The 18,018-nt window shown below is 34.5% G+C and overlaps 3 protein-coding genes across 3 annotated transcripts; 1 reads left to right on the top strand and 2 right to left on the bottom strand.

Annotated features, from left to right (window-relative positions):
- The first annotated feature begins 689 nt into the window (after positions 1-689).
- LOC125824798 (nucleobase-ascorbate transporter 3-like) lies at positions 690-7,811 on the top strand. Its single transcript, XM_049504144.1, has 14 exons — positions 690-1,194; positions 3,275-3,372; positions 3,458-3,634; positions 5,137-5,237; positions 5,404-5,479; positions 5,570-5,629; positions 5,709-5,893; positions 5,971-6,067; positions 6,372-6,458; positions 6,583-6,641; positions 6,835-6,926; positions 7,036-7,113; positions 7,197-7,357; positions 7,537-7,811. The coding sequence occupies exons 1-14, from the start codon at positions 1,035-1,037 to the stop codon at positions 7,753-7,755; spliced, it is 1,650 nt and encodes a 549-aa protein (XP_049360101.1). The 5' UTR covers positions 690-1,034; the 3' UTR covers positions 7,756-7,811.
- An 801-nt stretch (positions 7,812-8,612) lies between these two features.
- On the bottom strand, positions 8,613-12,337 carry LOC125824795 (probable disease resistance protein At4g33300). The gene is given in 10 exon segments (XM_049504142.1): positions 8,613-9,338; positions 9,341-9,760; positions 9,848-10,053; positions 10,167-10,522; positions 10,621-10,662; positions 10,664-10,798; positions 10,801-11,033; positions 11,494-11,728; positions 11,731-11,914; positions 12,036-12,337. Coding segments are annotated over 10 exon segments (2,496 nt in total). The 5' UTR covers positions 12,311-12,337; the 3' UTR covers positions 8,613-8,928.
- Positions 12,338-16,612: 4,275 nt separating this feature from the next.
- On the bottom strand, positions 16,613-18,009 carry LOC125824797 (protein OSB1, mitochondrial-like). The gene is made up of 2 exons (XM_049504143.1): positions 17,822-18,009; positions 16,613-17,077 (listed from the first exon to the last, which is right to left on the bottom strand). The coding sequence occupies exons 1-2, from the start codon at positions 17,991-17,993 to the stop codon at positions 16,851-16,853; spliced, it is 399 nt and encodes a 132-aa protein (XP_049360100.1). The 5' UTR covers positions 17,994-18,009; the 3' UTR covers positions 16,613-16,850.
- Positions 18,010-18,018: the final 9 nt, after the last annotated feature.

Genomic DNA, 18,018 nt, shown 5'->3' with positions numbered 1-18,018 from the left:
TGAATGATTTGTTTTTTATTGTGTGTCTATTTTCTTCCATAAAAGCCTTTTCCCTTTTCATCCTTCTTATATCTTTTAAAATTCTTAAACTCCTATTGTCCTTATGAAAACTTATTTAAATCAACTATTATTTTAGAGACCAGGCATAAATATCTTCTAAACTATAATGATGAAATTATCAGTTACACATTTTAATTAGATAAGATTTTATTACTTTTAAATCTTAAATATATTTATTAGAAAAGTATCGGAAACACTCTTAAACTTAAAGCGAATTATTAATTTTATTTTTCTTGTATTGACAGTCTTAAAATAATTTTTTACTTGATTAATTAAATTTAGATTCACCCCTAATTTGCCACATGACATATCAAATGGTTTCAAATTCTTATAGAAGTATGAAACTCTTAATAAAAAACTAAAAGAAGTGTAAAAACACTCATAAACTTGACGAGAATATAGGGTTGTATTTCACTCAGATCGCAAGATTAGAGGTGTAATTAGGTTCAACTAAAAAAGTGTTTTAAGACTATTAATAATTTACGTCATTAAAAAAGTACAAGAGTGTCAATGTCGTAAATAACTGAAGAATCAAGTGTACTTACAAAGTAGGACATCGAAATTCGTGGAACCCACGCGGGATGCTTCCCATGCTATGCGTTATGTTCCTCGAAAATAACAAATACCTTAACCAGTTTACGTTAAAATGTAATCTTTTTTCCCTCCTCTTATCCCTTCTCAGAAATAAATAAAAATAAATTATAATAACTATAGAGTACTAAAAAATAATAATTTAAAAATAAAATGAAAATGGGGTGTCTATTATCTGCATGTTTCAGTACTTATTAATCTCAAAATCTGATCTTGAGTATTTAAATTTCATTTACTGTTGTAATTAATGTTAGTCATTTCAAGAAAAGGGAAAAAGGACTCGAATTTTTAAGCTCAGATTTCATATCGGTGCTGATTCTTGCAAACTAAGTTTAAAGATTCCACCTTTAGCCCCATTCTGTAGATTTTTTTGAGAGAGAATTATGGGGGAGACACATAATCATGAACACAACCACCAGCCACAGCCGCAACAGGCGGCGGCGCCACCAGCAATGCCACTTGGTTCAGCCAGAGGACCTATGTTTCCTCCGGCAGAGCAACTACTTCAGCTTCACTATTGCATACACTCAAATCCTTCTTGGCGTTAGTATTCTTTTTCATTTCTTTAATTTTAGCTATTTATATGCCTTACTGAAAAGATAAAGAGGAAAAATTGACACTTTGTTTTGTTAAAGTTTGTGTCTTTTTCATTCTTGGGTTTGGGTGAATTTTATAATCTTAAAGTATTGGGATTGAAATTGATGTTTTTGTTGTAAAGTTTGTGTTTTTATTTTCTTGGTTAGGGAGAATTGTAAAATCTAAAAGTAAGAATTTTGCTGAACAAGAATCTACTTGTAAATATAAAGATGAAAAATTGACACCCACCTTTTTGTGAAGTTTGTGTTTTCATTTTCATGGTTTGAGTGAATTTTAAAATCTAAAAGTATTCCTACTGAAAACCTTTTTGCTGAACAAGAATCAACTTGTAAAAGGTTCAACCTTTCTATGGTCTCTTTTTTTAAACATATCTATGTTTTAGTTTCCGACTGTTGGAACCTGTGTGCTGTTGTTATCTTTGAGAAAGTAAAGCTTCTTTGCTGAGGTCCTTTTTGTATTCTTTTCTTTGGTACAAATTCGATTCTAATTCTCTATACAATCTAGCTCTCTTTGCTCTTATTGTGAGAGAATCACGAAAACAAGAGAGGCTGAATTGTTCCGGTTATAGTAAGATTAACTGTCAGAATAATGAATTACTGAAGAGTTGTCTCCCTTCCAACGGGGAGAATTGATAACTTGGAGGTTTCCTCGAGCAGGATAGCAATGGAATGGGATTGATCAAAATACCCCAATAATGTTGCCAACTTGAGCTAATCCCCAGACTGTGAACCTATATTGACATCGCTTGCCAAGCTCCGATGACATTACTTAGTTTACTCATTTTGCTCATCAATTATTAATGTGAGCTATGAATTCAGTGAAGAGAGTCCCTTTCATGTGCGCCAGTAGAATTAGATAAGCCTGTCAGAGGTTTTCTTCTTTTGCATGGAATGTGACGTTGCATGGGTATGGATCTACACTTTCTGATGCATTTTGGTTGCAAATATTTAATGTGGCACGGTGAATAATATACGTACAAATAAATTTAAAGCTATTCAGATGAGCCAAAGATTAGATAGACGAAAGGGCCGCTACCTTCCAAAAAGAGGAGATGATGAGGGAGGCATTTTCTCAAATGACGTAGGCCATCTTAATGAGCTTAATCGCTTCCAAGGGTAGTGGGGTTCAAGGATAATGAGGAAAAGGGAAAGTCTCTGCAGACGTTATCGACTTTAAATTCATTTAGCTTCTGAATCATCCCAACATGTAATGATCACTTCTTCATGTGAGTCAGTTGGTGCTTATGCTTTTATGACAATCGTCAGGTGAAGGAATCGGAATCATAGTAGGCATGGTGATTTTACAAAGCTCCCCCATTCCTCCAATGTTTGGAGTTGAGATTGCTCCGACCGCCGAGTAAAATGTTTTTGTTTCTGGTATCGAGTTGAAACATGTTCTCTTTTCTCTTGGGGAAGCTGTATATCATCTGAAGATTTAAGAATCGAACTGTTTATGGGGAGTTAAGTGGTGGCAATCTTCTTGCTTAAGATGCAGATGTATGAAATGTATCATGGAAGGCTTTCCATAAATGTGAAATTTGCGTTCATACAATAAATAATTTCCCAACCGAAAGGAGTTGCCAGTCTTCCCATGAATCTGATAATGACAAAAGATCCTCTTAACCATTGCTAGATTGCCCTCAACATCACCTGCTTCAGCTAAAGGACAATTCTTGTATTTTACCATCAGGAGGAATATACTTTTGATAGAACAAATGTTTCCTATCGAGCAATAAGATCTGGTTTGCACTTCTGTGTTTATGCCGCATATGGCCCTCTTGGAGCAATCGCTTCTGATTATATTTGCCTTGTTCCTGTAGATTGGAATTTTTACTTGTTATCAAATAAAGAAATAAAAGAATTTCAGAAAACTGTGGCCATAACAATTTCATGATCTAACTTATCCTCCCAAAGAATGATTTTACAATTTGAAGTTTTCACCACCTGTAAATGAGTTGCAGATTCTGAAACCTGATTATATTATTGGTCTTTTTCTCTAATCAGTTGCATGATTCTACATTTTGCAGCACAAACTGTTTTGCTGGCTTTCCAACACTACATAGTTATGCTTGGAACTACAGTAATGATTGCCACCGTGCTGGTACCTCAGATGGGTGGGGGTCCGGTATATCTCTAGCATTTCCCTTGTTTGTAGCGGAGATACCTTTTCGATGTAATTGACATCGTGAGCTCTTTATCTTTATGAGCAGGGTGACAAAGCTCGAGTTATCCAGTCTTTGCTTTTCACTTCAGGAGTGAATACTCTTCTGCAAACGCTTTTTGGCACAAGACTTCCCACTGTGATGGGTCCGTCATTTGCTTACATCATATCAGCTCTGTCGGTCATTAACGATCTCTCTGACAGTACTTTCGGGAGTGAGCATCAGGTAATAAAATTTATTATTTAGGTATTATCTCTATTACTTGTATAATGTATTTTATGGAGACCTATCATTTTTCTTTTATCACACCCTTAGTAGGTCCATCCCCCTATTTCAGTGATTAGACACGGTTGAAGAATAATTTGAAGTTGTAGTAAACCAAATTTGTTTCGGACTTGATATTATTAGTTTATTCATTTCATGTCTAAATAGGATTTGTAGTCAGAATTATATAGTAGGTTTTTTATTATTTTAAATAGGGATATTGCTAGTTATTTTCATAATGCAGAGAGTAGTGGAGAATGGTAGAGAAGTCAAAGAAATGTATTGAGTTTATGAATAAATTATCTTTCGTCAAATTAGTAGCAGAGCTTCTACGATCTTGATAGAGAATCAAATACCTTGCACTGTTGGCGGACAGTACTAGCCAATATGTGTTGCCCGTCTGGCCAAGGCATATGTTGTTGAACTCATAGACAGTTGTCAACAAAGAGTTAGATTGTTTATAGGCAGGTTCAAGAATTATGTTGACGAACTCTTGTCTGGCCTTGTTCTAATTTTTCTAAGATCATGAATTCAGTTAAATCATACATCACCTTACCTTTATTACTCTAATATTAATTCTTTGATATTGTATGGTGGATTTTATTTTTGCTTTCTCAAATTATACTGATAAGATCCAATGTAAGTCGGCTAGTATCATAGGTTTAAATAAAAAGTGGATATCTAAAGCAGTCCGCTGATAAGGCAAACTTTCATTTCTTTGAATTTCTTGATCTCAGTGAGAAATCTAATCTGAAAAATATAGTTTTCCTTCACTTGTTCAAAAGTGAGATTAGTGGAAAGCAGAAGTGCAATAGAAGACAAGATATTCTCATATACGAAACTGCTGATGAAATCATAGTCGTATCAATTTAAGATAAGCAAGCCCTATTTGGGGGATAAGCTTAATGTTTTACATGACGGAGCTACCAGATGACTACTTTTTGTTGGGTAAGTAGCTTGTTCCGAGATAAATACTTTGTTTATAGATGATATTCGATGACAAGATGTTCTCCCGTTCAAAAAAAAACTGATAGGTATCATAGTGGAAGACAAGATTATACGCAGAAATGGTGATGAATTTTAATCTTGTTTAAGAATTAGGATAAGTCAAAGCCACAGTTTGAAGAATAAAAAAAGACATGGTGTCCTAGAAGGCCTTTAGTGCGTGTTCTTGGAATTACATAGAGTGCATGAATCTTACAGTCGAAGCATGCTGCTTCCATGGATCTACTTCTCTCGTGAAGAAACAGAAAAATTACTTTAATCTACTTCTCACATTCACCATGCCCATAATGATTAAGCACCCTGGTTTCAGATTCTGGCTTTACTTCCTCTGTGTTTTACCTCAAAGTTTGGGGGTTTGTGTTGTTAATGTGAACTGTGAAGTATGTTGTCAATGCTCATGACCGGGGGTAATTACTGATGATATCTCTAATGCATTACCCTCATATTGTTGTTTGTAGAGATTCGAGCACACTATGAGAGCTATTCAAGGGTCACTCATAGTGTCTTCCATTATCAACATAATACTTGGATATGGCCAAGTTTGGAGAAAACTTACGAGGTAAGTTGTGTTTTCTGCTTCTGAATACTTATTAAAAGGACCATTAGTTTTGGTTTTGATCTTTGGAATTGTCTTTCTGTCTTTCCATTGCCTTCCCATTATGTTTCATCGTTTTATTACTCCTCCTGTTGGAGGTATGACATGCCATCCTTCTTCATGTCTGCAGGTTTTTCAGTCCTGTTGTCATTACACCACTTGTCTGTGTTGTAGGTCTTGGTTTGTCTGCTAGGGCCTTTCCTCAGGTATTATATCCCAAATATCTAAAAGTTTCATTACTCGAAGAGTTGCATAAACCTCATCCAGTTTTCTTTATGATCCTATAATTTGATCAGGTGGCTGATTGTATAGAGATTGGCCTTCCCATGTTAATTCTACTTGTCATTTCCCAGCAGGTAATATATTTCATCGACTGTATTTTTTATTTTCTTTCGCTTTACTGGAAGATTGTAACGTTGGTCAAGTCATCTGCAGTATATGCAACGTGTACATCCAGTTGCCCAATCCATACTTGAAAGGTTTGCTTTGCTCCTCTGCATTGGGCTTATCTGGGCTTTTGCTGCTATTCTTACTGTTGCCGGTGCTTACAACCATGTGAAGGAGCAAACTAAGATGAGCTGCCGAATTGACCATTCGTTCCTCTTGTCATCGGCTCCATGGTACTCAGCTGGATTAAATAATGACAATGTCTTCAGCTTTCTTTCTTCTTCTGACATGTATGTTTTGCTGCGTGTAGGATCAAAGTTCCTTACCCTTTCCAGTGGGGGACTCCCATATTCAGAGCTAGCCATGTCTTCGGAATGATGGGTGCTGCACTTGTATCATCAGCAGAGGTTCGCTTCTCATTTTAAATGTTGTTCCTTCCCCTTTGAATTAAATTTGCTTTTAGTAACACGAGTTTTAGTATTTGGTTCCACTAACAAATTACGGCTTTAGAAGAGAACCATACCCGAGGATTGTTTTCTGCTATAATCACTTAGCTGTCGTTCCCTCTAGCTATTTTGTTCACCTTTAAGTCTTCTATGTATATTCTTCTTGATCTTGCATCGATCCGAATCCGAATTGTTTGTGGCATCCACTTAAGCAGTTGTTGATGTTATGATCTCTTTCAAATTTACCTCTAATATTTATTTGCAGTCAACAGCAACTTTTTATGCTGCATCAAGGCTTTCAGGGGCGACACCCCCTCCGGCGCATGTTGTGAGTAGAAGCATTGGCTTACAGGTGTGACATCCACCAAGTGATTCAGCAATGCCTTCACTTGAGCACAATTTTTCTACTAATTTAACCCTCCGATTAACTCTTCTTCATTAGAAAGTCGTTCAGTTGTGGTTTGCTTCTTATCCAGGGTATAGGACAGCTCTTTGACGGGTTCTTTGGTGCTGTGGTTGGTACTACTGCATCTGTGTAAGGGTTTTGATCAATTTGGTTGATAAATAGTATCAATGGCATGCTTTTCAGTTAGATTTAGTTTATCTTGTTCCAAGTCTTTTACACTACATAACATCGGGGAACTCAGGTGTAGGCTACAGCCTAAAGCCACTTAAGTTTTAATATTGTGGTGCTTCATTCCTAATTTACGGATGATACAAAACTGCAGTGAAAATGTCGGCCTTCTGGGACTAACTCGTGTCGGGAGTAGAAGAGTTGTTCAGATTTCTACTGCTTTCATGATCTTCTTCTCCATATTTGGTTCGACATAAACTCTCCCTCCTTCTCTCCGCCACCCTGTCCCTTGCTTTCTTCATCTCAGATTATGTTTTACGACTAGTAATGATTAACGCAAGTTGTTATTATTCAGGAAAATTTGGAGCATTCTTTGCTCAAATTCCTTTGCCCATATTTGCAGCTATCTACTGCATCTTATACGGTATGGTAGGTAAGTGACTTCTCCCTTAGCAGCTTGTTGATCTTCTTGTCATCTAATTAACAATAACTGAAGAATGGAAGTATTTTCTGCAGCTGCTATTGGTATTTCCTTCATCCAATTTGCGAACAAAAACTCCATGCGGAATATATATGTGCTCGGAATCTCTCTATTCCTCGGTCTATCTATACCTCAATACTTCGTGATGAACACAGATATCACTGGTCATGGACCTGTTAGAACTCCAGCTGGATGGGTAAGAACCATTACTTCACATGATCCCTCGTTATAATTTTGTGATATGCATTTGACAGTAGATTTTAGGATAATGAGTTGTACTTGCAATTACCTTATAAGCGACTAGTTCATGTAGGCATTTCTTTTACACCATCATTGACAATCTAAAACTTAAAACTAGTCCAATGTTTTTTGCAGTTTAATGACATATTGAACACAATATTCTCTTCACCTCCTACTGTTGCAACGATTGTCGGGACAGTAGTAGACAACACACTCGAAGCAAGACACTCGTACGACGATAGAGGTGTTCCGTGGTTGGTTCCCTTCCAGAGGAGGAAAGGAGATAGCAGAAATGAGGAGTTTTATAGTTACCCTCTTAGAATTAATGAGTACATCCCAAGTAGATTTCTGTGATAACTTTTACATCCATGTATATGACTGTATCAAATCTGTATGACAAAATTTATTTTAGCTCACAACTTTAGTCCATTGTTTTTAATTACTTTTCAATTGTCACAAGAAATTTGTGAACATCAAACATTTAAGGCCTGCAAGTTTTGATGATGCATAACCAGTAGAATTTAAGTTTATATTTCTCATGTTATTAAGCAAAGTTTTTAGACAGCTGGAATATTAACCATGAATATGTTATTGCTGGGGGAGACCATAAGCTAATTCATATAAACATATATCTGTTAGGTTGCCTACTAAAACCGGAAAAGGTTATAAATGCTATTACAAAACGGTTTTAAAGAATATCTTGAAAACTCTATGAAGATCGAATTAAATCTTATGAGAATGTGGTTCCTTTGCCAACTTACCTTATGAAAATGAAGTCACATAAGAGTGGTTAACTAAAATGACATTTGTGCTCTATGTCTATGGGTCAAAAATTCGTTGAAAGCAATATGTTGGATGTGAACACTACCAAATTTTGGTGGAAAATTTATCAATTCTTTGAACAAACCTCACTTCTTTCCCAATCATCTCAAGAAAAAAACTAGCAAAAGGTCCCCACATTTGATTTACTGAATCTTTTTGGTTCCATGAACCTCATTAAATAGTGTCTTTACTTTCATAGTTTCAGTGATCATGATAACTTATTAGCACCGTAGCAGGGTCCACACGTTTACTTCAACTATCATTTTCTGCTTCATGATGAAAAAATGACTTCAAGATTTTAACTTCATAAATTTTGAACCACGTTACTTCTCGTTGAATTTCTTACTATAAATGTAAAATTTGGACCAAACTGCCACGATGGATTCAGAATTTAAACGTTGCAAGTCTTGAATTGAGAGTGCGCGTACTAGAATGTATATCTCACCGGATTTACACTATCAACATAAACATGTTATAGCAGATAACTGGCCTTAGTCTTGGATTACCTTTTGCTTCCAGCATTATGGTAAAGTAAAAGGAAAGATCAGCTATTGAGATGTGGTCCATCTATACATTTACATGTAGCTATATATATTATTTACAAGAGATATAAGGAACCCCCATGTAAAGGGGAAAATACAGAAACTGGAAAATTGACTAAGCTTTACACGAAAGAAACACAAGATAAGGGAATTGAAAACTTGATTACTGAGATAGCCAGTCAAGAGTATAGCACTCCTCGGCAACCTGTACACAAAGACCTGGTACAGCCTTCTCAACATCTTTCCATTGACAAAAAACTTCATCGTCACAAATAACACAACGTAATGATTCAAGAAAGGATAGAGCGCTTGGCAAACTGTCAATTTGAGGGCACTCCCTCATATCAATCTTCTCCAAGTTTCTACAGCAACCAATTGCTTCAGGGAGACATCTCAAACCAACACATTGTGAAATGTCAAGATACTTCAGCTTCACCAGATGACCAATTCCAGGGGGAAGCCTTTTCAGATGTGGACAGGCATATATCCTTAAAACTTGTAGAGTTTGTAATTCACCAAAATCAGATGGAAGTTCATAAAGACTATCACAATTAGTGATACTAAGGCTGTTGGCTTATGCAACCGGCAAATACTTGATGGCAGCTTATTGAAGTTGATGCAATGATCCATTGTGAACTCAGAAAGCTGTGGGAACAAACCAGGGAGGTCCACATCTGACTCATCTAAGCTGTTTTTCATGTCACAAAGCACTAGAGATATCTTCCGCAAGTTATTGAGAGGATTTGTGGAGTCAGATAAGTGAGTGATGGATATCTTCTCGAACCAAAGGCTTCTCAAGTTGGTTAAATGACTGAATACAGACATGTTATGAAGAACTGCATTGCCAGCACTATAGTTTATGATTATCAATGCCCTTAGCTTTGGCATATTCTCCAGGAAAGGAGGCAAGAAGTACTCAGATGAGGCAAAATTGAGAATCAGTACTTCAGCTTTCGGGCAATCCATTCTGAACCAGTCCATTTCTCTCATTTCATCTGCATTAAAGAGAAATATTTCTGTTTATATCACATGATAAACTTTTCATTATTAAGCAATCAGCAGTAACCAAGGATCTAAAATACCTGTATGCACAGAGATAACTCGTGCATGGAAAGGTTCGTCCACATTTCTTTCCCATTCTCTTGGAAAGCTTACGTCTCTTCGTGGCATAACCAATCGCTTTCTCCGATTTATATCATCACGGTTGCTCATCTGAATTGCTAGGTCTCGTAATACATCATGCTGAAACACCGATATCTCATAGTAACTTGTATACATGTCTCCAGCTCTGCCACATGAAGACCACATTGAAGACTATCAACATATTGATTTTTTCCATAGACAATCACCTTCTAACAAAAATTAAAAGATTGTTTGAGGAGATTTGAGTCCACCGCTTACCGTGCATCTTTGACTAGATTTAGGAGATTTTTGTCTGAAAGTTCAACAAGAATGTGAAAAGCCTCCTCCTCATCAATATCATGTAGCTCCACCCACATGTTAATTAGAACATCAAGAGGAATCCTTTTGTCTTCTGGGAAAGCACCCAAGTCCAGGAAACACTCTCTCACCTTCTCAGGCAAACAGTCAATACTCAATTTCATTCGCTCAAGTAACTGCAGTTCATGAGACTCGCAGACAGGTTGGCATCGTGATAATCTGTTTTTTGCACTTATCCAGAACATCTCAGGTTTTCCCTTTAATGAAGATCCAATGACCTTCAGAGCCAAAGGAAGCCCTTCACATTCATCCACAATCTAAAAAGTCCAAGAAGCTTTAGTTAGCTTTAACTCAAGTATAACAAGAAGTTTTTGCAAAGAAAAACTAATATGCTGCCAAAAACATACACTAATACCTCTTTGACAAGCTTTTGGCTGAAACCACGCGGAAAGGAATTGGTGTCCAAATGCAAAATGGCATAATAAGGACATAGCTTCATCTTCCCTTAACAACTCTAAATCATAAATACAGTCAATGATTGATGGAGGAAACTTGATACGCGATACAACTAGGATCTTGCAGCCGGGGATCTTTGAAAATTAGTGGGCTCTAGCACAGATGCAGACCACACATCATCAAGAATCAAGAGTACTGGGGATGCAGATTTCGTATTCCATTGGTACTGTAGGTTCCACTGGGGTAACATCTCCCCGTATCCATAACCATGGAGATTGCACCCTGATATCTTTTCCCAAATCATTTTCCTTAATTGCTCCACGTTTGGAGATTGAGAAACAGTGAAAAAGAAAATCTTGTCCTTGAAATAACCTGGAACAACATGGCCCAGACACCATACCATTATTTAAAGAAAAGGTTTTTTAGACCAATTTAAACTGTATTCCAATCAAAACTTTGATGAGTCCTTCACATGCAAAATTGATCTCTATTAGAATTCAACTGATAAAATAGAGATAATAGCCAATAAAGTTTTCAACTTTTATCCACTGTTTCATCCGCAACAGAAGAGTAAAAACAAAATGAAATGAGAAACTTTTGTGTGATTATTAACTTCTAATAACTCGATCATCAGCAACGCAAAACATGAGTTGATTTCACGGATGTCCACTCAACTAATAGTTAATATCTAATAAAGTCACTTTCTTCGCATCAGAATCAAGAACGAAAAGTGATAGATAATAACTATTAGTTGATTAACCTTTCGAGAAATCAACCCCGCAAAAAGCTAAAGTACTCTACATGAGAAACTTTTCTGGGATTAATTACTTACTTTTAACTTGATCATCTTTACAAATCTCTTTAGCCAAGGTAGTTTTGCCACTACCCCCAATTCCACAAATCTCAAACACACCTCTATCCTGTTCACCCATCAGCATCTCCTTCACTTTCCTCTTCCCCAATTCAATCCCAGCACCTAAATTTACAAAACTATCCTCAAACCATTTCTCATCTTCTTCCATTCTTTTCACAGCTTCCCTAAACACCCTCCCTCCTCCACCACCACCCCACCACTTCTATCGTCAACTCCGATTTTTATAGCTTTAAGCCTATGCTCAAGCACGTCAAATCTCTGCTCCATACTAAACCTAACATGATGAACATCCGCTAGTACATGAGCTTGCATTGTAACTTGCATGAACCTCGCTACTCTTTTCTCCAGCCTCTCCATTTTCCTAGCCAACTGTAGGTTCCTGTTATCAAGGCATAATATAAATTAAGTAATTTCTAACAGATTCGCACAATTCAATAACCCTAATTAGAGCAGGAAGAGGTTCAATTCACTGTAATTAGAGTCGAATGAGAAGGTGACACCTGTACATGTTCCAACGGCCGGAGTGGATAACTTTTCCGGCGAGTTCGTAACCATCTCGGAGAAGTTTGGAGAAATCGTCGATCTGAGTTTGACGTATCTGTGGAAGTTCAACACCGGTTTGTTTGATTTCTTGGATGATTGGAAGGAGACCATTGATGCTGTCGATGAGATTCTCGGCGCTTGAACGGCATAAAGTGGATTTTTTAACTATTAGCAGAAGGTTTTTTATGAGTTCGGTGGTGATTTCGCCGACGAAAAAGTCCGTCACCGCCATGTTTGGGGACTTCAAACTGATTTTACATTCTGCTTTAAGAAGTTGAAGTTTTGAGTGATGTTATTATGCTACTGGAGCACTATGTTATATGACAAATTTAACCCTCCCAAATTTTTTTTCCAGTTATATATTTTGTGTAATTACAAAAACTATAAATAAAGTAAAATATCAAAAATGGTGTCTGAGAAAGGTAAAGAATACATAGATCTAACTAGTACTTCGTAGAGTAAAAGAAGTTTTTTTGAAGATTTTCCGCTCAAATATAACAAATTTAAATATAAAGAAGAAAATATTAAAAAACATATAACAACAGCTAATAAGGAAAATGTAAAGTCAAAACAATATATATACTCCTATATGACAAGAAAAATAAAAATAAAATAAAGGGTGAAAGATATTAAAAACAAGAACTACTCCTATAAGAATATGTTAAGCCCTTCTTGTTTTGTTTAATAAACGTACTTTAAATTAAACAATATAAGAAAAACAACAATTGTTGATTGATTTCACATAAAATGATGAACTCTCACTCACTCAGTACTAGGGAGGATTTATTTGTTTATGTTTGATTTGTTATAACAATAAATAAAAATAATAATTTTACTGTATTATTTTTAATTATTATAAGTTATTTAAATGATGGAAATGAATTGAAACTGAGTAGTACTTAATAATAAATGTGAAATAGATATGAAATAGTAAATTAGCTTTTGATTATTCAAATTAAACAAGTATAACTGAAAATTTATTTTTAATATAATGAATAAATAAAAGTGATCGAAAGAATATTTAATCTATCTTAACAATTAACATAATTAATGCAGCCGAGTTGGTTACCAAAGTCTGATAATGACCATTCTGTTAAATTTCTTAAGAATGTTTTTGGACTAATCCATTTTAATTATACTTTCTTTTGTTATATATATATATGTGTGTTGCTTCATGGTGTAAGGAACAAGATTAGTACATCTTACCTAAAAATCAACTTATAATAAAGTCTCTAAACCTACTACCCAATCACAACAAGTTAAATTAAATTACAAATTCATGTAGATATTTTGTCGCTCTCGAATAACTCCCTGTTCCACTTATTTTATCCGATCACATTTCATGAGAGTTAAACGGCATCATATCATCAACTTTAGCATAATTGAGTTCAGTCCTAGTCTATGAGCACAATATGACCTCCAAGACTTGAGCATAATGGAGTCTAGTCCACCAGAAGAAAACAAGTAAACAAGCCAGTTGTAGTATAAAGTTGAAAAAAAATCAGAAATTAAAGAAGGTTCTCATGGGGTGGGGGGTGGGGGAGGGAGGGGGGCAAATGGGAGAAGAAATTACAACGTTGAAATTGAATTTTCATCAATAATGTGAAAGTTATATAATGTGAAAGAATAGTGTTAGGTAGATCTCCTTGTACTAAGAAGACTTATTATATTAATATTAATATTAATGTAAGTAATTTACTTATATTCAATGACAAATGACAGTTATAAATATTGTTCACGTAACTTAATGGAAACTGTTTTGTAAGTACAGAAGCAACAATAAACTGCAACACGGTTATTTGTGCCCATAATACCAATTGTCATTATCTGATTTAACAATAATTGTTTTAATCTGTAATTTTGCATCAATATTTTACTATAATTAAATAATTTCGGATGATTTCTCCCTTTTAATCTCCCGTCCAGTACAATAAATTCAACACAAATCTGAGACATATTACTAATTCGAGACTTAAAAAAAGTCTAATCATACCACTAATCATAAATTATTATCTCCAAGACTTTAAGATATTGGCACGATTGAGCTTGAAAATTAAGTCCGCATTCAAAACCCAAAAGTCTAAAAATCGCAATGACGCTTATACTTTTTATAAAAAAGTTTATTGATTTGAAATTACGATTTATTAAAATTCACGTCAAAAAATGTACTTTTATCTATTAAATATTATAGCGAATAATAAAGCGACGTCACTAAACGTGACTTCTTGTCTCACCTTTATTTGAACTAACTAATTGTCAATCCACATCAAAAGGAAAACTAGGTTTACAAATGGTTGTAGTATAAAGATGAAACATGGAAGTAAAAGGTACGCAAATAAATTGATAATCTTTCATTGACATAGGCTACTAAATAAATTAGACTCCGGTTATTCATATGGATCAATCCGGATTAATATACTTTTCTAAATCATTGTATCGCTTTACAACATTATAAAAAAAAAAGAATAAACATCGATAATCTTTTTCCATCAAACCAAAAATTGAAACTCCTTCTTGTATCTCATTTAAGTGAAGTTCTTGGAAATAGATTCTTGCAGATGATATCTTTTAAAATTTAAAATGGTAATTGTTAGTAATTTATTTCTTTTTTAAGTATGGCTAGACATTTTCTTTTAATTTTTATTAGGATACTAAAATTAGAACAAAGGAAGTAGTTCATAATTAATTTAAGTGATTATTTTCTAATATTGGATGTGGTCCATAGGTACACCGACCCGGTCAACACGGCAATTAATGGGCCCATTTTACTGGAGGCTGCTAATACTGTTGCCCTGTCCCACAAGGACAATTGACTCACTAATTTGTTTAAGATGGCCAACGTGCACAAATATTCGATTTTGAGATTATCATTTAAATTATATTTATAGTACGTAATAATTTACAAGTTTATTTATTTTAAAATAATATTACGTGGAATCTGAAGTTAAACTTGATAAAGCTTAAGTTCCAGACAAAATGTTTGAAATTTAAAATGACTTGAAGTTTAGGCACATGTAGTCATTGTCTGAACTTTAGCATATGTGATTGTATTTAATCATTTTTGCTTGAAAGTTCATGAACCATTTTTGTTTGAGTTTCACTCCTATATAACTTTAGATATTGCGTCGGAAGTTAAGTTTGATAAACCTTAATTCAAATACCAGATGTTTGAAGTTGTACCAAAGTTGATAGTTGTGTAAAAAAACTAAAAAGAAATGATTGGTACAAGTTAAATTGTAGTGTTCAAAAATATCTAAATCTATACGTCCAAGATTTGCTTTGGGACCTAATTGATTCAAATTCGCATTGGAAGGTTCACTTTGAGGACAACCATTTCCTATCAAAGACGACTAGATATATTCACAATATTTGAATCTATATTCTCTGATTTAAGATGGAGGAATACTTATCACTCCACCACAAATTTTACGAGATGGAAGGAAACATTAATATGCACCATGGAATTGTAAGTACTAGATTATAGGTTAAATTCATCTTCCTAAGATTAAAAATCTACATAACTTTGTATTTGGTCGACAATATACATTCAATTATACAAAAAATAATTATATATTACTTTATGCGAGATAGAACATAAAATAAAATATCAAACTACATAATTACTCTTAAAATATGCGATATTTCATGTACTTTTACTCATCACATAATTAAAGGATATATATATATATATAATATTATAGACTATTGTAATAATTGTCATTTTAGACCAATGGATATATATATATATATATATATATATATATAATATTATAGACTATAGTAATAATTGTCATTTTAGACCAATGGATAAATTAACTTATCGTATATTGGCATACCATGACTTTTCTTTCACTATATATTTGACATATATTAGGGACTTAAAAAGTTCAAATTGGATACGAAAGTCTATAAAAGTCATCCTAATAAAGACTCAAAATGGTAGGTTCATTATTTTGTATTCCACTGATGAAGTGAAAAATTGTACTATAGGAGATAAGAAATGATTTTCCCCACCAAATACATCAATTATTTACGCACATAAATCTTTGCATCGAAAAATTTCACGATATATTTTGAATTCTCCTAATAAAAATCTTGATTTTTTATGATAAATTTAACCCGACTTATTTCGTAGTCAACACTAAAAAATTTTCTAACTCACTTCAATTATCTGATTATAGTGTTTTACAAGTGTATTAACACTTAAATCCTTCTGGAAGACTAAATAAAAAATATCTATACCTCAAAATATCCCATATATAAATAGGGAAATGCTTAAATTTGCCATGTATTACTAGGCATACAAGAAATACTTTGTCTCGTATTTGCCCTTATTTTTATTAACTTAACTATAAGCTCCCACGTAAAATAATGACGAAGGAACTGATCGTCGATATGAACTCGATAAGCATAGTGTTCATGAGAACGAACCAGCATACGTTGGTAACATGGAAACGGTCAAGAAATTTCATAATACAAGTATTACAAGAAGCTTATGTACAAGACATATTTTTCAAGAAGCAGCACTAAACAACTAGTACTACTGCTAAGATTACATAACTTGTGACATAAACAAACAGTGGCTTTCTTCTCATTTATAATGGGGATAGATCCTGTTCTATTTACCAAAGCAAGTTGTATTATACGAAGTATGCACATAGCCAACAGTACCTTTGATGTTTGTGAAGACCCATGGAACTTCTCTTCGACCAGGTTTCAACATTGCTCTGGGCCCTTCAAAAGGACATGTCTTTGATGGAGCTTAATTGTTCTTAGAAACTTTCGTAAGAAAATCTTGAATCTAGGATATCCAACTGTCTTTTTATCCATGGTGGATCATCTGTCCTGAGCCAGAGAACTTCACCAGTATCTCTGTTCTTAAAGTCTGGGTATTTAGGATTGATTTTACTCTTCCTGAAGTCCATCCATTCAAAAGGGCTAGCTAAGAAAATTTGCCACAATTGGATCCGGTTCCTGTAGTTCTCCAATTCATCTTCACCTGAGAAAGCCAGAAATGAGTTAACGAGTTCGAAGAAGCATATATATGTAGGATCAACAAATTTCAATACCCAACATGCACAGTCCTGCACCATCAATCACTCTAAAGCTTGATTGATTGGATTACTGGGCAACCAAGCATTTTGGTTTAGTGCTAAAAAAAGTGTCAAATGATTCAAAACATCATCCAAAGCAGCAAATTGTTGGAGGATTTTCCGAGCAAGTTCATAATTCAGTTCATGTCTCAATATCCCATTAGTTCCAATAATCAACCAAATGTAATGGTCATAGGGGGCAAGAGAACTATAAAAAACAGGATCACCAAAACCTGGATTATGTGAGCATTTTATAAAGTCTCTTTAGTTGTTTATTCTTTCTGTTGTCAGGACAGAAATTCCCACCCCATCCATTTTAACTCGAAGAATTGAAAGGTGGAAGTGACAACGAGTATCTCACAATAAGGTGTATTTTCCTATACTAAGTAAAATCATACTTTTAGATTTTAAAATTAGGCTATAGTGAATGTGTCAAAAGTTAATATTTGATTTATATTACTTCTGAAGCTTCGTTTTAGAAATTTAGAAGTTATCCTCCTACTGTCTGCTACTTTTCAATTATTCAGACATGCTGCATGTACAATGCTCTATTTAGGCCCATTGCACTCCGATATAGAAAATGTCTGCCAATTGGTTACAATCTATGAACATCATAACTAATAAAAAATGCTAGGAAAGGCCACATGTACCTCTTGATTCTTTCTTCTGAAATTCTGGGGTTGCTAAGGCTTGAACATCTGGAGTCACGAAATTTATTTCCTTCACATCTACCTTCACAAAAGAATCAGTACATGAAAACATGAAATGAAAACATTTTTGTGCAGCACAAGCTACATAAAAATATGGAAAAAGAAAAAGCATTTTGTTCAGCACAGGATCTCAAATT

Source organism: Solanum verrucosum, unplaced genomic scaffold (assembly GCF_900185275.1).
Source record: "Solanum verrucosum unplaced genomic scaffold, falcon-dt-bn FXZP01000489.1, whole genome shotgun sequence".
Classification (NCBI taxonomy): Eukaryota; Viridiplantae; Streptophyta; class Magnoliopsida; order Solanales; family Solanaceae; genus Solanum; species Solanum verrucosum.
The sequence above is the reverse complement of the archived record's forward strand: the minus strand, read 5'-3'. Positions and strand labels throughout refer to the sequence as shown.

What these genes read in the sequence shown, in the direction of transcription:
- LOC125824797 (XM_049504143.1), bottom strand. Translation starts at nt 17,993, where the DNA reads ATGCTTTTTCTTTTTCCATATTTTTATGTAGCTTGTGCTGCACAAAAA. An exon ending in TCAGAAGAAAGAATCAAGAG is followed by an intron (nt 17,078 to 17,821) that starts GTACATGTGGCC and finishes TGGCTTTCTCAG; the next exon opens with GTGAAGATGAATTGGAGAAC.
- LOC125824798 (XM_049504144.1), top strand. Translation starts at nt 1,035, where the DNA reads ATGGGGGAGACACATAATCATGAACACAACCACCAGCCACAGCCGCAA. An exon ending in GTAGAAGCATTGGCTTACAG is followed by an intron (nt 6,459 to 6,582) that starts GTGTGACATCCA and finishes CTTCTTATCCAG; the next exon opens with GGTATAGGACAGCTCTTTGA. An exon ending in CATCTTATACGGTATGGTAG is followed by an intron (nt 7,114 to 7,196) that starts GTAAGTGACTTC and finishes TATTTTCTGCAG; the next exon opens with CTGCTATTGGTATTTCCTTC.